The sequence below is a fragment of the Sinocyclocheilus grahami genome, unplaced genomic scaffold, assembly GCF_001515645.1.
Source record: "Sinocyclocheilus grahami isolate Dianchi unplaced genomic scaffold, SAMN03320097.WGS_v1.1 scaffold422.1, whole genome shotgun sequence".
NCBI classification, from domain to species: Eukaryota; Metazoa; Chordata; class Actinopteri; order Cypriniformes; family Cyprinidae; genus Sinocyclocheilus; species Sinocyclocheilus grahami.
The window spans coordinates 532,030-545,748 of NW_015505601.1; the positions used below are offsets into that span (position 1 = coordinate 532,030).

The window sequence follows — 13,719 nt, forward strand, 5'->3', positions numbered from 1 at the left end:
TTACAGCAGACTTTAAAAACACTGTTTGAAAAATGTGAGGCAGTTTCAAAGATCCAAAATAAATGAAATACACCAAAAAAAAAAAAAACTGTTCATAGATATTTCGTTTTAAATACAATTTAAATTTAATTAGTAATTCAAATAAATGAAACACAATAAATTAAATGAAATATACCAAATAAATAAAACTTAATTTTTCATGAATGTTTTGTTTTAAATATAATAATTAAAATAAAGGTAATATAATTTATGCATTTAATTAATAATTATATATTATAATATAATTTAAAATAATATATATATATATATATATATATATATATATATATTATATATATAAAAAATAAATTATTATATTAAATATATTATAATTATAGTAATATAATAAATGAAATATAACAAAATGCAACATAAATTAAATATACCAAATAAAAAGACTAAATTGTTCATAAATATTTAAATACATGAAATAATGAATAATTAAAATCAATGAAATACAATAAATGCAAAATAAATGAAATATATAAAATAACCACGGTACAGTAGTTGGTGATTTTCAGTCTTTATAAACTACTTAATATTTCATCTAATTTATCAAAACATATATTATTGGGGGCGTTAATACGTACTGCACTGTAATGTAGGAATGACCAATAGGCTACAGTGCTTATGCTTTGATATGATAAAATCCTGCGTTTCACTTTTATTTTAGAAAATAACCTACTTCCGCTTTTTGCGGAACTTGCTTCCGGTCAGAGCGCGCGTTATCTCTGCCTTCACGCTCGTGTGTCTTGTTATGGTGCGGGCCGCCCAGAGGAAGCCCCTTCAGCCTGCTAGGAGAGCGTCTGTGTTTCAGTCGGACCTGAGCTCGGGACCCAGCAGTTACCCGGGCTGGAGATGGAGATATCCGTGGAGGCGGAAGATGGAGAGCGCAGGTAACGTTAAAAACGAAACACGGCCGTACACAGCAGTCCTGAGTTTTGACAGCCAGACCCTCAGCTTTAGTTTGGGGGATTATTGCGGCTCTAGCACATAGTTTTAGCACCTCATACTTGTGTACATCTCTATTTAAGAACATTTAAATAATATGTAGACACTAACCATCTTGTTTGCTAAGACGGTTCTCGACTGCAGCTTTCATATGGAGCTAGCCGGCTAGTGCATTTGTACATCCTACTATGGCAGCGGTGGCGAACTCCGGTCCTGGAGAGCCGCAGCCCTGCAGAGTTCAGCTCCAACCCTAATTAAAACTCACCTGCCTGTAGCTTTCTAGTAACCCTTCAGACCTTGATTAGCTTGTTCAGGTGTGTTTGATTAGGGTTGAAGCAAAACTCTGCAGGGCTGCGGCTCTCCAGGACCGACGTTCGCCACCCCTGTACTATGGTAAAGACTTCGCTAATGAATATTAATTAGGTCATGGGACGCTTTCCCGTCAAAGCGTATCATCCGATTGGCTGAACTCTATATGTTAATATGTAAGCAGGAGAATCAACCAATAGGAGAGTCGGCGCTCACGGAAGCGTTCAGTGGCTTAATGAATATTCATGAGCTTCTCCCTAGTCGTCTGTTCCAGCAGCAGCGTTCATCCGCAGATCAACACCAGTCTTGCGACGCGCTTTCATTAATTAATTAACAGAAACTCGCGTGATTATGACTCATAGCTGCGCAGTTTTGCGATCTGCTGAAGCCTGGCACATTTAAAGAAGCACACGTTAGCATGCTAGTAGTAGCATTAGTATTTATTATACTTCAGAACTGTATATTTAAATGTAAACTTCATGTCATGTTTTGAGCTCAAGGGAATGTAATGCCCGATTTCAGTATTGTTCGGTAGTAATCTGGATTACATAATCAGATTGCATTCAATTAAGTACTTGTAATCAGATTATATAATGTTTTAAAATGTTCATAATCAGATTACAGTTATTTTTTATGGATTATAAGATTGCATCTTATTCACACAGTGGCAGAAAATTATTCATACCCCAGTTTTTCTTTTTCTTTTACATTTTTCTAGTATATATATATGAGACTAATAAATACACAAGTTCGATGCAAAGCTGTCAAATGCAGTGTCTTCATCATATCCAGGCAGTGACCGTCACTAATTATTAATAGTGAAAGCTTGGACTAAAGTATTTCAAACCTAGAAGACTTGTAATGCAATGTTTTCATGTTTCTTCATGTAATGTAATGTAAACGTCTTTGATAATAGCCTTTGAGATTTCAATAATTTAACAACATTTGCATGCTCATGCTTCTCGGATGTGTTGGTCACATTGACAAATTGTAATAAAAATTTTTTTTTACATTATTTGTCAGTTTGATTTGACATTTTTATGTTAGCGTTTCATCAACACCTTACTGTTTTTGCACAATCCCCAATTTGGGAAGCCCTCATGTAATGTAACGTTTAATGCATTTCATGATCTGGATAACACGGTACACAATAATCCCATTCAAGTCTTTTTTATATATGAGTTGGGTCAAAAGTAGTCGGACTACATAACCTAATATGTGTAATCCAGATTATGTCGCTAACTACAATTTTCATCTTAAGCACGTATTTTTATGTAATTTCATATATACTTCTATTGTCCTTGAAATATGGTTAAAGTACTTCTCAATGTACTGACGAGCATTTGTGGTAATCTAAAATGCTTTAATATAATTTCTCTTGAAACTTATATGTCATGTTTTTCAGTATAGTTTTGATTACACATTTGTAGTAGGGCTGCACAATAAATCGAATGTATAATCGCGATTACAATTACGGATGCCACAATTACGTAATTGTTCAAAGTCCACTTATGTTATTCTGAGTGCTTAAGATGCGTTTTTTTCTTTCTACATGTTATCTTAAGGATTTTTCCATTAGTTTAGTTTTAGTATAACATTATACCATTCATATTTTTACTTTTTTTTTTTAATTTAAAAGAGAAACCAATCAAATGTACAGTTGACATTTGAGGCTTAATACTATAGAAAAGCACTAAAGGTTTTTCAGTTAGAGTGTTTTCAGCTTATTTATCTTCATATAAAAATATGGCATGCAGTTGCTTCAAACAATGGTATAAACATCATTCAATGTAAATTGTGATAATCGTAATTAATAATCGCAATTACAATTTCAAGGGAATAATCGACAATTCAGATTTTTGTCATAATCGTGCAGCCCTAGTTTGTAGCGATGAAGTTACTATTTAGTTGATTTAAAATGTATAAACTTTTTTTGATAATATTGAATTACAGACTACAGTAAAAATTATAATCAAGTACTTTACATGTGCTTTAGTATGCTAGTCGACATATCAAAATAAGTGTACTTCTTTAAAACTTGTTTATGAAAACAATGACTTAAAATGTACTTTAATGTAAAACTTAATTTGACTTAGTGTATAAAGACGCATAGTCATGAAAGTGAATTAATATTATATTATTTTTAAAAAAGTACAGGTTTATATATATATATATATATATAAGTAAAACATTTTAATGTGTATATGTATGTATATATATATATATATATATATATATATATATATATATGTATATGTGTGTAGTATGTGTATGTATGTATATACACATTAAAAATTTTTACTTGTATATATATACTGTATATTTGTGTGTGTTTTAATACTCTAGATTTGAAGTACACTACAAGTTCACATTCAGTACACTTTTTACCCAAAGTGGCACACTATGTATTCTAAATATATTGTAAGAGCAGCTGACACATGTTTTCTTTCAGATGGGAACACTGGAAGCTTCTGTCTAATCTGAAGACGACTGTTGAAGGGCTGCTGTTCACCAACAACCCTAACGTGTGGTCCCGCTATGGGGGTCTTCAGCGCCTGCACAAGGACATGAACAACATCCTGGGCCACAGCCTGAAACACGAGCAGGTGTGGAGGAACAAGATAAGAGTCTCTGGGCGTTTTCATGAAAGCACCTAGAATATCCTGTGGTACCGGCGGGAATATATCCAAAACAACAGCCTGAGTTACCAGGAACTATTAGACACAAATAGGCTCAGTGGCTAATCAGACGAGGAAGAGTGTTTTAAAGTTGTGTTACTTCTTTGTTTTACTTTCTATATCTAATTGGAGATGAGAAATGGCCTCGGTGGCCTTTCCAACAAAGAAAGTATTGTATTAGTTTATAGATTAATCCCAAAACTTTAAAGGCGTCACAAACTGGCTTTTTTATTGTTTTATACTGTTGTCTGAGGCCCACTTATGACGTTTGTGTGATTTTTACATTCAAAAACATCTAAATCAATAAGTAATAGGCTATTTTCTACCCTGGTTTTGAGGCCGGTTTGAGAAACGCTCGGTTTTTATGGGCGAGCCGCATTAGCCGGGTTTCCGTCCAAAGTTGCGAATTTAACTTATACGCAAAACTGGAATATCGCATAAAACATTTGCGAACAAGCATCGTTTCTATCCAACAAGTCAAAGAGCACAAAATCGTCACTTCCTGATAAACTGGCACTATAAATCACTAAGAAAAGTGAGAGAATATAATAATTTTCTTATATAATAAATTACTTTATTAATGCGGTCATTGCTTTCGGAGGTGGATGCTGCTGTTTGGGGAACGCAATTCTGGGAGACGGTTATACAGAAATACTTTGATGACAGACTTTGCTCGTGCATTTCCGAATGACCATAACAACATTTCAGATGCTGTGAATGAGATCGGTCCGCTGGTTACTCAGGTTATGCCGTCCCATAGCGTAAAGTCACATTACTTTTTTGATGCGATTGGAGGAATTTATTCGCAAAATGCGTTTCCATCTCCCATTATTCGCATCAACCCTTTTTCGCACAAGTCAAAAACCACCTCAAGCGAGCGTAAAATAATTTTTTGCGAATTAAGGGATTTCTATTCGAAATTTGGCATTTTCACTTGTTTCTCATGCGATACTTCAAAATGCGCTTTAAAATAGGGTGATGGAAACATAGCTATTGAAGACTTGGAAGTAAACGCCCACTGCTATGATTGGATAACAGTTTTTAATTAATAATTTTTAAATAGTTTACTAATTTTTACCAATGAAATACATTAAAATAAATTTTTTAATTTTTTAATTCAATTATTAAATTTTTTTTGTTTAATTTTTACCTCTGACTTTTTTTTTTTTTTTTTAGCTGGCACTATAAATCACTAAGAAAAGTGAGAGAATATAATAATTTTCTTATATAATAAATTACTTTATTAATGCGGTCATTGCTTTCGGAGGTGGATGCTGCTGTTTGGGGAACGCAATTCTGGGAGACGGTTATACAGAAATACTTTGATGACAGACTTTGCTCGTGCATTTCCGAATGACCATAACAACATTTCAGATGCTGTGAATGAGATCGGTCCGCTGGTTACTCAGGTTATGCCGTCCCATAGCGTAAAGTCACATTACTTTTTTGATGCGATTGGAGGAATTTATTCGCAAAATGCGTTTCCATCTCCCATTATTCGCATCAACCCTTTTTCGCACAAGTCAAAAACCACCTCAAGCGAGCGTAAAATAATTTTTTGCGAATTAAGGGATTTCTATTCGAAATTTGGCATTTTCACTTGTTTCTCATGCGATACTTCAAAATGCGCTTTAAAATAGGGTGATGGAAACATAGCTATTGAAGACTTGGAAGTAAACGCCCACTGCTATGATTGGATAACAGTTTTTAATTAATAATTTTTAAATAGTTTACTAATTTTTACCAATGAAATACATTAAAATAAATTTTTTAATTTTTTAATTCAATTATTAAATTTTTTTTGTTTAATTTTTACCTCTGACTTTTTTTTTTTTTTTTTACAGCTCAAATCATCAGATGAGCTTCTCCATCATTTTACTTTAATTGTAAAATTTACTAAAAATAATATGATTTATCATTTTAATGTTTCAGATTTTTTTTATTTGTTATTTACTGCCCTTTGATTGAATGCTTTTAAAAGATTATTTTAATGTCTTCATAACTGTTTTGGCTTGCATGCACAGAAGTGACCAAACACATTTTTTATGTATGAATCATTACACTTTGGTACAAGATCTAATTTGGTTAATTTGTTTTGCAGACCTACTATAAACAAAAAGACTACTGGCGTTTCGTGTGGTGTGTGCGGTATCTCTGTCCTCATCTCGCCCGTCATGTAGAACAGGTATTTGTCAGTCCAGTGAATATTTCCCACATGAAGCTTGTTTTGACCTCGTCAGTGAGATTTTTGACTTTGTTGTCTCTCTCTTTGCAGTTCAGTCAGCTGGAGCCGGTGTTGAGCAGTGGCGTTCAGTGCTTTGGCGAGGGTTATAAAGCCGAGCGTTGGCTTTTACACAGCCTCCAAGGTCACATCTTATCTGCCCAGCTCAAACCACTGCTGCAGCATAAGACAAACACACAGAAATATTACAATGGTAACTTAGCATCCTCCAAACCTTTGGCACCTTTGCTTACGTATACGTTGTTCCTGGTGGTGTGTGTGTGATAAGAGTGTTGGCTGTCCTCTTCTGTAGACGGGGCCTTCCTGTTGAGTGAACCACACGTGTCTGCCATGTTCCAGTGTCTGGAGGCCGTAGAGCAGAACAACCCTCGACTGCTGGCTCTCATAGACACCGGCAGGGTGAGAAACTGGACCTCCTAGTAGAAGAAGTCTTTAGTTGATTCATACTAGTGAGGGGTTTTCTTCAGTATGATTCTAGAGCAGCGGTGGCGAACTCCGGTCCTGGAGAGCCGCAGCCCTGCAGAGTACAGCTCCAACCCTAAGTAAAACTCACCTGCCTGTAGCTTTCTAGTAACCCTTCAGACCTTGATTAGCTTGTTCAGGTGTGTTTGATTAGGGTTGAAGCAAAACTCGGCAGGGCTGCGGCTCTCCAGGACCGACGTTCGCCACCCCTGTTCTAGAGGATGTGATTAAGCTTAACAAAGAAGATAAATGTTTTTCCTGGTCTTTATTGAATGCATTGATCCACACAGTGTTGGAAACTCGTGTCTGAGACCCGGGCTTAAAGGAGTAGTTCAATAGTTTAAAGAAATACTAAAGTTGTAATGAAGTTATAATACTTAAGTACTAAAATTACTAACTGAATAAAGCTAAAAATGAAAGTAAAAAACTAACATAAATAACAGCAGCACATAATATTAAAAATAAAAAAGAAGCAAATTAAAATGAAAACTAAAAATAAACTAATTTAAAATATTAATCAGAACTATAAAAAAAGTATATAAATAATGCTAAAATAACACTGAATTTTAGCTATGGAAGCACAATATTAATACCATCACTGGCAAATTTTGAAAAGCACAGATTGCAGTCTTGCATGACTGAAAATCGCATTACCAAGATTTTGCTGGCTACCTTGGTTGGTTTAGTCCCGTCATGGATAAATAAATATGACACTAAAACCGCCAATAGGTGGCGGCAAGTCCCTGACTTAATGAGTGATTCATTAAATCGTTCATTCAAATGATTCGTTCAAAACAGCTGATTCGTTTAGAAACGAAGCAAGTGATTTATGAATGGATTTGTTCAAAAACAGATTAATTCAGGAACGAAACGCTGCAGTGTTGCTCTGAGAAGCACAACTGTTCAGCTCCGACTTTTGTTTGGAACTGTTTTCATTGGCCAAACAGAAAAAACCCCCCAGACAATTTTCTGTCTAAAATGTTAACTCGTTTCTTGAACTGTTGCGTAAAATTAATATCACATTTTCAATTGCGCTCACGTGCTAATGTTTAGGAAATTGGCACTGATGCTTGTGCGATATTACTTAAACTATATCATATCTTACAAATATAAAAAACAAAAACCCATACAGGGATGTTTTTTCTTTCATTACTTTAATTATAGGGACATTCTGACTGCTTTCTAATAGGCTTCATCACGCAGTCAATGCTTTTGGACCCTCACAATGTGTTTTTGTTTGTTTTTTGTAAAGTGAGTGACATACTCAATAATGTCAGCTTGCACATCGTTAAAACAACAGTTACGGTATTATCACAGACGATTAATATTGCAAATCCCTAGATTGGCTTGCGTTAAAAGGGCATGTGACCAGTTAGTGCTGTTTGCTTGCTAACTGATACTTCAGTGATATTATGTTATACTTAGTTTAAAAGACTTTTCATTTATAATTCTGGGATTAGGTGATTTTGTTGGGCTGCAGTGTGTAGTCTGGTTTTTGTTTTTGTCCATACACTCCAAGCATTGCCACACCTGACATGTGCAGCAGTGGCCCTGCATTGTAAAATGAATCTGCTTGAGCAAACTAAAAGAGGTTTTGAATGTCCTCCAAGTATTAGGAATTCATTTGTTTGGGTTTATGGAGGCCAAAGTCCATAGAAAGCCTTTGTAGTGAGCTGAGAAGGGTTTAATAAAATGAGGCCCTCAGAAATCTTTAGACCAGAAAACAGTTCCCTTCACAGACCTGACCTATTAAATGTGTATTTGTAGGATAATGACGGTCAGTGTTTGTGTTTGTCCATGATCTCATTCACCTGCCTGTTATCTTACTGAACGTCTGTCACAAATTCCTCTCTTCACAGAGCTTTCATTGTTCTTTCCAATAAACCTCTTTCCTATCAGATGAGACCATTGATGCGAGATCAATGTATCCAATAAAAAATAAACAGTAGTTTTGAGAAAGAAGCGTTTGCTTTTAGCCTCTGCTGATAGTTAAACTGCCAAAATCTTAATAGTTAGTTAGTAACTAGCTAACTAATATCCGTTTTTAAGAAGTCATGGTTTGGTTAGCATCGTCCTTTTAGCTTTTGGTAGACCCTAACTACACCAGCTTACTTATTTAACTTAGTTAAACTGTGGACATGTTTATAGCTAGTTAGATAGCTAACTAAATAACATCCAGTTTTCCGAGGGGGTCATGATTTGACTGGTTAGCGTCGTCCTTTTAGCCCCTGCTGGAAGATACTGTAACTACACCATCTTACTTCAATTTAACAGTTTAACTGTCAACATGTTTATAGCTAGCTAACTAACTAGCTAAATAACATCCAGTTTTTCAAGGGGTGATGGCTTGGCTTGTTAGCATAGCCCTTTTAGCCTCTGCTGGTAGATGCCATAAACACACTTTACCATCTTACTTCAATTTAAGTTAAACTTTCAACATTTGTGTAGCTAGCTAGTTAACTAGCTACATGCAGTTTTTCAAAAGGCCATTGTTTGGCTGGTTAGCGTAGATTATTTAGCCCCTGTTGCAAGATACCATAGCTACACCATTTTACTTCAATTCAACATAGTTAAACTGTCAACATGTTTATAGCTAGCTAGTTAGCTAGCTAACTAACTAGCTAACATCCAGTTTTCAAAAAGTCTTGGTTGACTGGTTAGCATAGCTTGTTTAGCCCATGTTGGTAGTTACCATAAACACACTATACCTAGCTAGCTAGTTAACTAGCTACATGCAGTTTTTCAAAAGGTTATTGTTTGGCTGGTTAGCATAGATTATTTAGCCCCTGCCAGAAGATATCATTACTACACCATCTTAATTCAATTTAAGTTAAACTGTCAACATGTGTCCAGCTAGTTAGCTAGCTAACTAACTACATAACATCTAGTTTGACTGGTTAACATAGCTTGTTTAGCCCCCTGTTGGTAGATAACATAACTACACCATTTTCAATATAAGTTAGTTAAAATGTCAACACATTAATAGCTAGTTAGCCAGTTAAATAACATCCAGTTTTTCAAAGGGTCATTGTTTGGCTGTTTAGCATTGCCCTTTTAGCCTTTGTTGGTAGATGCCATTAATACACCCATCTTCAATTTAAAGGGGTCATATGATGCGATTTAAATTTTTCCTTTCTCTTTGGAGTGTTACAAGCTCTTGGTGCATAAAGAAGATCTGTAAAGTTGCAAAGACTAAAGTCTCAAATCCAAAGAGATATTCTTTATAAAAGTTTAGAGTCAGCCACACCTACCTAAAACGCCTCATTCTAACACGTATTGTTGACGCTGTAGCCATGTCGTGAAGGCGCTGTGTTTTTCGTTGTGAAAGCGAAACTACTTTGTTTGGTCTTCCAAAAGAGGACACGACTACAAATCAGTGGTTAAGTTGTATTTACAACACTGTTCCAGAACAGTTTAACCCAAATATCCAGATGTGTGCAGCACATTTTATGGAGGACTGTTTACTGATCCTGGGAGAGTAACGTTAGACTACAATGCCGGCAGTTCTGACTCACAGTCTGTAAGTACGTTTTCATTTAAAGGATTGGCCACTGATGATTCCAACGCGAGTTTTGGGCAGTAGAGTAGCACTTGTTGTTTGTCATTTCTCTGATCACAAATGCAGACATGGTTTTATGTTTATGCACAATGCAATCGCAACGCGTAAAAAGACAGTATATGTCATTATAATCAGTAATTATGTCCCCACTGGATGCAACAAATGCCTCGTTTGTAATGGGTTTTAATGTTTTTGTCTCGTCGCTCCGGCCGGGACACGGCATCATAGTATGGTGAGGGGCGTAACATTTCCGTTTCACGCTTGAGGTATTCGGCCAATCACAACGCACTGGATAGCTGGCCAATCAGAGCACACCTCGCTTTTTCAGACTGATGAGCTTTGTAAAAATCGACGCGTTTCAAAAAGGCGGGGCATAGAGGAGAAACAATAATGTACAGTATGTGGAAAATAATGTGTTTTTTTAACTTCAAACCGCATAAACACATTTCATTACACCAAATACACAAAATAATGTTTTTTTTTTAGCAGCATCATATGACCCCTTTAAGTTAAACTGTCAACATGTGTCTAGCTAGTTAACTAATTAGTTACATAACATCCAGTTTTTCAAAAGGTCATGGTTTGGCTCGTTAGCAAAGCCCTTTTAGCCTCTGCTGGTAGATATTATAACTACATCATCTTATTTCAATGTAGCCATGTATTTCTACATGCGGATATGTAAACTCCTTCTGTCTCTTGTGTTTTTCAAGCTTTCACATGTGAAAGAGTCTCCGTTTGGTTTGCTGAAGAGTCAGAGTTTGTGTTTGCTGCCCGGGGCCACAGGAAGTTGGAGGCCTGCGGACAATTCGCAGTCCCGGCGGCTCACCACGTCCCAGAGCTGCCTTACAGAGCTTCCCAACACCCCACTCTCCAAGAGCAGCTCAGGTCAGCAGGTTTCAGAGAACAACAGGCCTCTCTGTGGCTCCATTATCACACTAAATGCTTGCCTTGTTTACACACAAAATGTCTTGGACAGAAAACAAGGTGGGCAGTGAGCAATGCCTGCGGTGTAGAAATGTGACTGTTCCTCAGTATCACAGTGCATCTCTTTGTTTGTCTTTAAGATGACGCTCCGTCCAGCAGTACTCAGGGAGCTCCATGGCTCCATAGAGGCAACCGAGACACAGGAGTCCCCCAGATCTCCTTCACTAAGCCCGCCTCACCTGCTCCGCCCGAGATCCGGGATTGTGTGGAAGCGGATCTGGATGACGGCCCGGAGTACCTGGCTATCGGTAATCTGGGGAAGCACAAACGGCGCGACTCGTCCAGCTCCACTCAGAGCAGTGAACACATGGGGACTCAGGGCAACACCCACACTCCTTCGGCTCCGCCCCCACAGCGCCGCTGCTCCTTCTCAGAGGCTCAGAGAACCACAGGGCGGGGCTCGAGGGGCCACATCCGCTCTCTGTCCGACACCGACGTCACACAGAAGCAGAAAAATGGTGCGTACAAACAGTTCTCTAGAACACAAGCCTTGTTCAAAACTAACGAGAAGTAGCGAAACTACTAACGAAACAACATTAACAACACATAACACAATAGTACGTTTTTATTTGTTGAACTGTGTTATTAAATCAATCTCACATTTCCGGTTAAAAATTTTAACATTTATTAGTGTAAAAGCCTGTTCACGCCAAGGACATTAACTATAAGGATAACGCAAGATAATCATACTAATTGTGTGAGAATAACGACATCCACACCACAGCTATATCGATTACGGCACAGAGGAATTATATGGTTGAAATCAGTTTCAGAACAATATTCATTTTATTATTGAAAGATAAAAACATTGACATCAAATCAGAATCCACCCGACTTTAAAAAAAGCTTGAGCTCAGTATCTTTAAAAAACCTTTAAACCTACCCATCCCAGACCTTAACAAAATCACACCTCAATAGCAGCAAAAGTGTTGTGCATTAACACAAGCTTTTAATCATTGTATAATTTCTGTTAAAATCATTTGTAGATTAAGTAGAGCATGATCATATGAACTGAAAGTTTAATGACATTTGTAAGCATTTTCTAGTTTACTTAAAAGAATGATCTCTCAATCATTAGGTAATGTTTAGTAAGTTCATTAGTAAACATTAACAAGCACATTATCTCATATTTCATATTTCTGAATATATATTAATGATCTGTTAAACATTATATATTGTTTGTTAATGGTTAATGAAGGTTATTATAAAGTGTTACCGTTTGATTATAACAAAATCAAAATCAATCCTATTTCTTGATATTTTAAAAACTGCAACATTATATCAAAATGTAAAAAAAGCACAAAAACGTTTAGCAATTTTACAAAAATAAAACCACCTTTGTTCATGAATCATTCAGTTTCTGATTGATAAAATCAAGTACTGCTCTACTTTTTTTTATTTTTCTGTCATGTTTCACTTAAAAATACATCATATTATGAAAGTCAAATTGTTGAGAATACTTCTTAAATTATCTATAATGTTAACTAGCTTAGATTTTACTAGCTAGATTTTAATTCACAAATATGGCTTTCCCATACACATATGCAAATAAGCATGTAAACAGATCTCCAAACCTTGCTTCTAGCTGTTGTACCTCTTGTGCTCTTTGGTCTTGCTGTGGATCAGGGGGATATTTTCTCTGCTTCAACTCTATTCTTTCTCTTTGTCTTCTCTGTATGGAAAGGAGGGAATCACAGGAAAATCACCATTATTATCGAGGACCCCGTCGCAGGTTTGCAGTGCCGTGGTGCTGCATCTCGTCCACCCCTCCATTTCTGTCACCCTTGCATGATTCACTTTTGCCGCTCTTTATTTTGTTTTGCTTTTTTTCTTCAGCTTTCGGCATCGTTTTCAAGCTGTTGCACAACATTCCTGTCTTGTTCCATTGCGCTAGGTTCTTATTTCTATGTAGAGAAATTTTACACCGTTGTGCCTGGAAAGTTTTGAACATTTAATTTTCGTAGTTTCCTTTAATTTTAATTTTTTTTTCTTTCTTTCCTTCTTTTTTTTTTGGCCATTGTTTTATCAGTTATAAACATTCAACCACTATATGTTGTGTGGATCTACATTTTCATCAGTGTTTATCATGGATCCGATCCTGCAATCAGGAAGAAGCTAGGGATGCTCATTTTAACCGGTTAACCGTTAACCGACCGTAAGAATTTTGACCGATTAATACAATCAGTTAAACGGTTTAAAAAGTCATGTATTTATTTTTTTCAGTAATTTATCAAAATATTTTAAAAGGTTTGCTGCATGGTTAAAATAGCCTACTCTACGCGTATAAAAAAAACGTAAGTCGCGTATAAGTAGCATTTTATTAGGCTATTTCATTCAGAAATAGGCCTAATGCCGATGCGAAATGTTTACAAACATTATAATAAACACTGTAAACATAGCTAGGCTATTTTAGTTCCCCTCACTCCACAACAAATCCTTTCAATTAACAGTATTTAGAAAAGAACAAGAATTAAAAATATAAGAAACTATAGCTA

The 13,719-nt window shown here is 36.0% G+C and overlaps 1 protein-coding gene across 1 annotated transcript in view; it reads left to right on the forward strand.

Annotated features, from left to right (window-relative positions):
• The first annotated feature begins 695 nt into the window (after positions 1 to 695).
• The window catches only part of LOC107551360 (run domain Beclin-1-interacting and cysteine-rich domain-containing protein-like), a 27,342-nt gene continuing 14,318 nt past the window's right edge, over positions 696 to 13,719 (forward strand). The window contains exons 1-8 of the mRNA XM_016232936.1: positions 696 to 935; positions 3,752 to 3,905; positions 6,079 to 6,162; positions 6,253 to 6,412; positions 6,512 to 6,618; positions 10,951 to 11,125; positions 11,305 to 11,682; positions 12,909 to 12,956. Coding sequence (XP_016088422.1) covers positions 898 to 935; positions 3,752 to 3,905; positions 6,079 to 6,162; positions 6,253 to 6,412; positions 6,512 to 6,618; positions 10,951 to 11,125; positions 11,305 to 11,682; positions 12,909 to 12,956 — 1,144 coding nt within the window. The 5' untranslated portion in view covers positions 696 to 897. The remainder of the gene's footprint in view (positions 936 to 3,751; positions 3,906 to 6,078; positions 6,163 to 6,252; positions 6,413 to 6,511; positions 6,619 to 10,950; positions 11,126 to 11,304; positions 11,683 to 12,908; positions 12,957 to 13,719) is intronic.